Raw genomic sequence first — 4,026 nt, 5'->3', positions numbered from 1 at the left:
ACCCTCAGCCGACCACTCCATCCACCCCATTTGCTTTCTTGTATAATCCCCTCTTTCTCTCTCCTCTTTATCTCTCTCTCTTCCAATATTTTTTTCCCTTAAAAAAAAAAAACTTCTTTCTCTCATCTTCAACTATGAAGCTCACCTCAAACTATACACCATTTTCACATCCCTAAAATTTTAACAAATTCCTTCAATATTTCCCTTGTATTATTAGAACAATTATTATCATTTTTACCATTTATAACCCTAAAAATAAGAAGAAAATAAATAAAAATGAGCGTAGATGATTCCTTGCGATCTCTATCGTTGGATTGCCTGAACCTGTTAATCAACGGCCAAGCTTTCAGCGACGTAACCTTCAGCGTAGAAGGACGTTTAGTACACGCGCACCGCTGCATCTTAGCAGCGCGTAGTCTGTTCTTCAGAAAATTCTTTTGTGGGCCGGACCAACCGGGTGGGCTTGACCCACGGGTCATGGGTCAAGCCTCATCGCCTCGAGCCAGTGGTGGTCCGTCACAAATAATACCGGTTAACTCAGTCGGGTATGAAGTTTTCATGTTATTGTTACAATTTCTTTACAGTGGTCAAGTTTCAATTGTTCCTCAAAAACACGAACCTCGCCCCAATTGTGGCGAGCGCGGTTGTTGGCACACGCATTGCACCTCCGCCGTTGATCTTGCTCTTGATACTCTCTCCGCCGCTCGATCTTTCGGCGTTGAACAACTTGCTTTGCTTACTCAGGTTCGTTATAAATAATTTTAATATAATTTGCGTCATTTGGGTTGAATAAGTAGTGGATGATGAGCTGAAGTAAGATCTTAATTTTTTTTTATAAAACAAATATAATTCGGGGTTTGTTTTAGTTGGTCTTGTATACAATGGGTGTATTGTTGTTTGCCGTCAAAGTTGGATGAACTTGTTAGCTTTAAAATTGGCAAAAATCTCATCCAAATGGTTACGAGTACTTACTAAATATAGATCTTATGATGATTGTTAAGTATGTTTGTATAATTTAAGAATTGATTTTTGGGGGTAGGTGTTCAAATCATTTCAATCAAAGTCTTTTCTTCCACAGTTGCTGGGGGGGGGGGGACAAAATTTAACTGATTTCTTGTAAAAAAAACTTTACTTTCCTCATTTGGAGCAACTCATTGTCTAAACTCTAATATGGTAATCTACTCATGCTTACACAAACTCCCATAAATGCATATATAAACAAATGAATTATTCTATATCTTTATTAATTATGTGACATTTATCCAAATTTTTGTGAAATTAAATTTTGTAGTACAAAAGTCTTGTATTCATGAAATGATAAGACTTTGTATCATATTGATTGATTACTCATACTGAAATTGTCTTTTTTTAGCTATAACTTGTCATTCTATAGTTTCTATTAATTCATCCTATATGAAAATTGTAATTAAAGTGATTTGTTATTGAAAACTTTTAAAATAATTTCTCTCCACTTGTCATTAGAGCTTAATTAACACAATATAGGTTACAAACTAAATAAAATGCTATCTTTGTCCAAATTTAATTGGCTCACAATTAATTGTAATTACAGTATTAAGTATTACACTATCGACTGTTAAAAAATTACACTATCAATGTGACATCTAATTCTGAACAGAGGATGATTGTACGGAATTATTTGTATTCCGGCAATAGTTTGTGTAAGAAGTTTACCACTGAATTTGTGTAAAGGTCCAATCATATACATTATTTCATGCGTGCAAATTTTGGAATAAGATTTGCTCAACAATATAAAGTGATAGCCCGGACACTTATGTTCAGTTAGTTATTTGATCCACCCTGTATGAACCAATTAATAGTATTTTTTAATAAACATAATTAGACTATATTATTAGTGTTACATTGCATTATTGATCAATGTTTAATCTTGGGGATGAATTTAATTTGCAGAAGCAATTGTCAAGTATGGTAGAGAAGGCATCAATTGAAGATGTAATGAAAGTACTAATAGCATCAAGGAAGCAAGAAATGCACCAACTATGGACAACATGCTCACACCTTGTAGCGAAATCCGGCTTGCCTCCGGAAGTGCTAGCTAAACACCTTCCAATCGACGTGGTAGCGAAAATCGAGGAGCTCCGGTTAAAGTCATCAATAGCAAGGCGATCATCCCTTATTCCTCATCACCACCACCATCACGCTCACGACCTCGGCCTCCCTTCCCCCGTGGAACAGGAGGACCACAAGATCCGGCGTATGAGACGTGCACTCGACTCCTCCGACGTGGAGCTAGTCAAGCTCATGGTCATGGGTGAAGGCCTAAATTTAGACGAGGCATTAGCACTACACTATGCAGTAGAAAACTGCAGCCGTGAGGTTGTTAAGGCATTGCTTGAGCTAGGGGCAGCCGACGTAAACTACCCGGCCGGCCCCACGGGGAAAACCCCTCTTCATATAGCAGCCGAGATGGTGTCCCCGGACATGGTGGCAGTGTTGTTAGACCACCACGCAGACCCGAACGTACGCACCGTAGACGGAGTCACTCCCCTAGACATCCTAAGGACTTTAACCTCGGATTTCCTCTTCAAAGGGGCGGTCCCGGGTTTAGCTCACATTGAGCCCAACAAACTACGACTTTGTCTCGAACTCGTGCAGTCCGCTGCAATGGTGATCTCAAGAGAGGAAGCGAACGACAACAATAACAACAACAACAACACCAACAACAACAACAATAACACATCGATTTATGCACCCGTTGGAGGCGATCAAGAGAATACTAGTAGTACTAGTAGTAGTGGAAATGTTGGGAACATTGGTATAGATTCAAGAATGGTTTATTTGAATCTAGGGGCAGTTGGTTCAGCTTCAATGGGAGATCATCACCACCACCATAATGAGGATAATAGTCATACAAGTCACCGGAATCCGGCGTCGATTTACCATCACCACCACCAGCATCACCATCATCATAACGAGTATTGAAGTTAAATTTTGGAGCTGAGGGTACGGACGTACGTACGGTTGGTGTTACATATTTTAGTTAATTAATTGAAAACAATCAATATGTAATTATCCATCTATGCAACCTAAGTCAACAACAAAATTACTACTACATAGGTGGATAATACTAGAATTATTTACATAATTTTGCTCATCAATTAATTCAATTTGGGTTTCTCTCATTTTTTTTTTTAATTTTTTTTTCTTGGTTTTTCTAGGTTTTTATTTTTTATTTTTTGTGCATGATCAGTTTAATGATGAATGATTATATGCAAAATGCAGTTGATCATGTGAAGTGGAAATTCTGGCTTTTTTAGAGGAGCATTAATTCTACAAAAAAAAAGGAAAAAGAAAAAAAGAAAAAAAAATTTAAGGTCAATCTTTTCAATACAAGCCTGTAAAAATTAAATTATGTTTTGTGAAAATATTATTACATGGTTTAATTCACCTCTGTGAAATTACAATATCATGCCCTATTTATTGCTAACTTTTCTTTTCTTCCTTGTCTCCCACTCATCTTTTCTTCCCATTAAAATTTGTTGTTTCCTACCCTTTGGCTTTTTTGATAAGGTGTTCCTATATATTAAAAATATAGAGCTTTAATTAAAAAAAAAAACAAAAAATAGAGTTTTTTTAATTTTTGTTTTTTTTACAGTGAATTTATTCATTTTGAAATGTTCATCATTAATTCACATAAATTTATGCTTCTTTACTAATAATGATTATAATAGTGTACTATTTGTTTCAAAAAAACAAAATTATAATAGTGTACTATAAGCGCTATATTTCACTCAAAACAATATGACTATGACAAAAATTTTGTTTTTATAAAAAGTATTTTGACTGTTTAAATGTTTTTCCTAAATGTTTTGAATGTAATATTACTTTGACTTTTTATATACTTCTATCAATGATTATTTCAGTCAAGAAAAACTTTTTAAAACAAAGAGATTACTAATTACATGAGTGTTGATAGGTTAGCTCGTGATCAGAAGATAGTGCTAATAACCAATTTATAGTGTATAATAATAATCTCAAAATAATGTT

At 35.3% G+C, this 4,026-nt stretch overlaps 1 protein-coding gene across 1 annotated transcript; it reads left to right on the top strand.

Moving 5' to 3' along the window:
* The first annotated feature begins 276 nt into the window (after positions 1-276).
* LOC110710576 (regulatory protein NPR5-like) lies at positions 277-3,518 on the top strand. The gene is made up of 2 exons (XM_021888902.1): positions 277-744; positions 1,930-3,518. The coding sequence occupies exons 1-2, from the start codon at positions 277-279 to the stop codon at positions 2,959-2,961; spliced, it is 1,500 nt and encodes a 499-aa protein (XP_021744594.1). The 3' UTR covers positions 2,962-3,518.
* Positions 3,519-4,026: the final 508 nt, after the last annotated feature.

Source organism: Chenopodium quinoa, unplaced genomic scaffold (assembly GCF_001683475.1).
Source record: "Chenopodium quinoa cultivar QQ74 unplaced genomic scaffold, ASM168347v1, whole genome shotgun sequence".
Taxonomy (NCBI): domain Eukaryota; kingdom Viridiplantae; phylum Streptophyta; class Magnoliopsida; order Caryophyllales; family Amaranthaceae; genus Chenopodium; species Chenopodium quinoa.
The sequence above is the reverse complement of the archived record's forward strand: the minus strand, read 5'-3'. Positions and strand labels throughout refer to the sequence as shown.

What these genes read in the sequence shown, in the direction of transcription:
- LOC110710576 (XM_021888902.1), top strand. Translation starts at nt 277, where the DNA reads ATGAGCGTAGATGATTCCTTGCGATCTCTATCGTTGGATTGCCTGAAC. An exon ending in AACTTGCTTTGCTTACTCAG is followed by an intron (nt 745 to 1,929) that starts GTTCGTTATAAA and finishes TTTAATTTGCAG; the next exon opens with AAGCAATTGTCAAGTATGGT.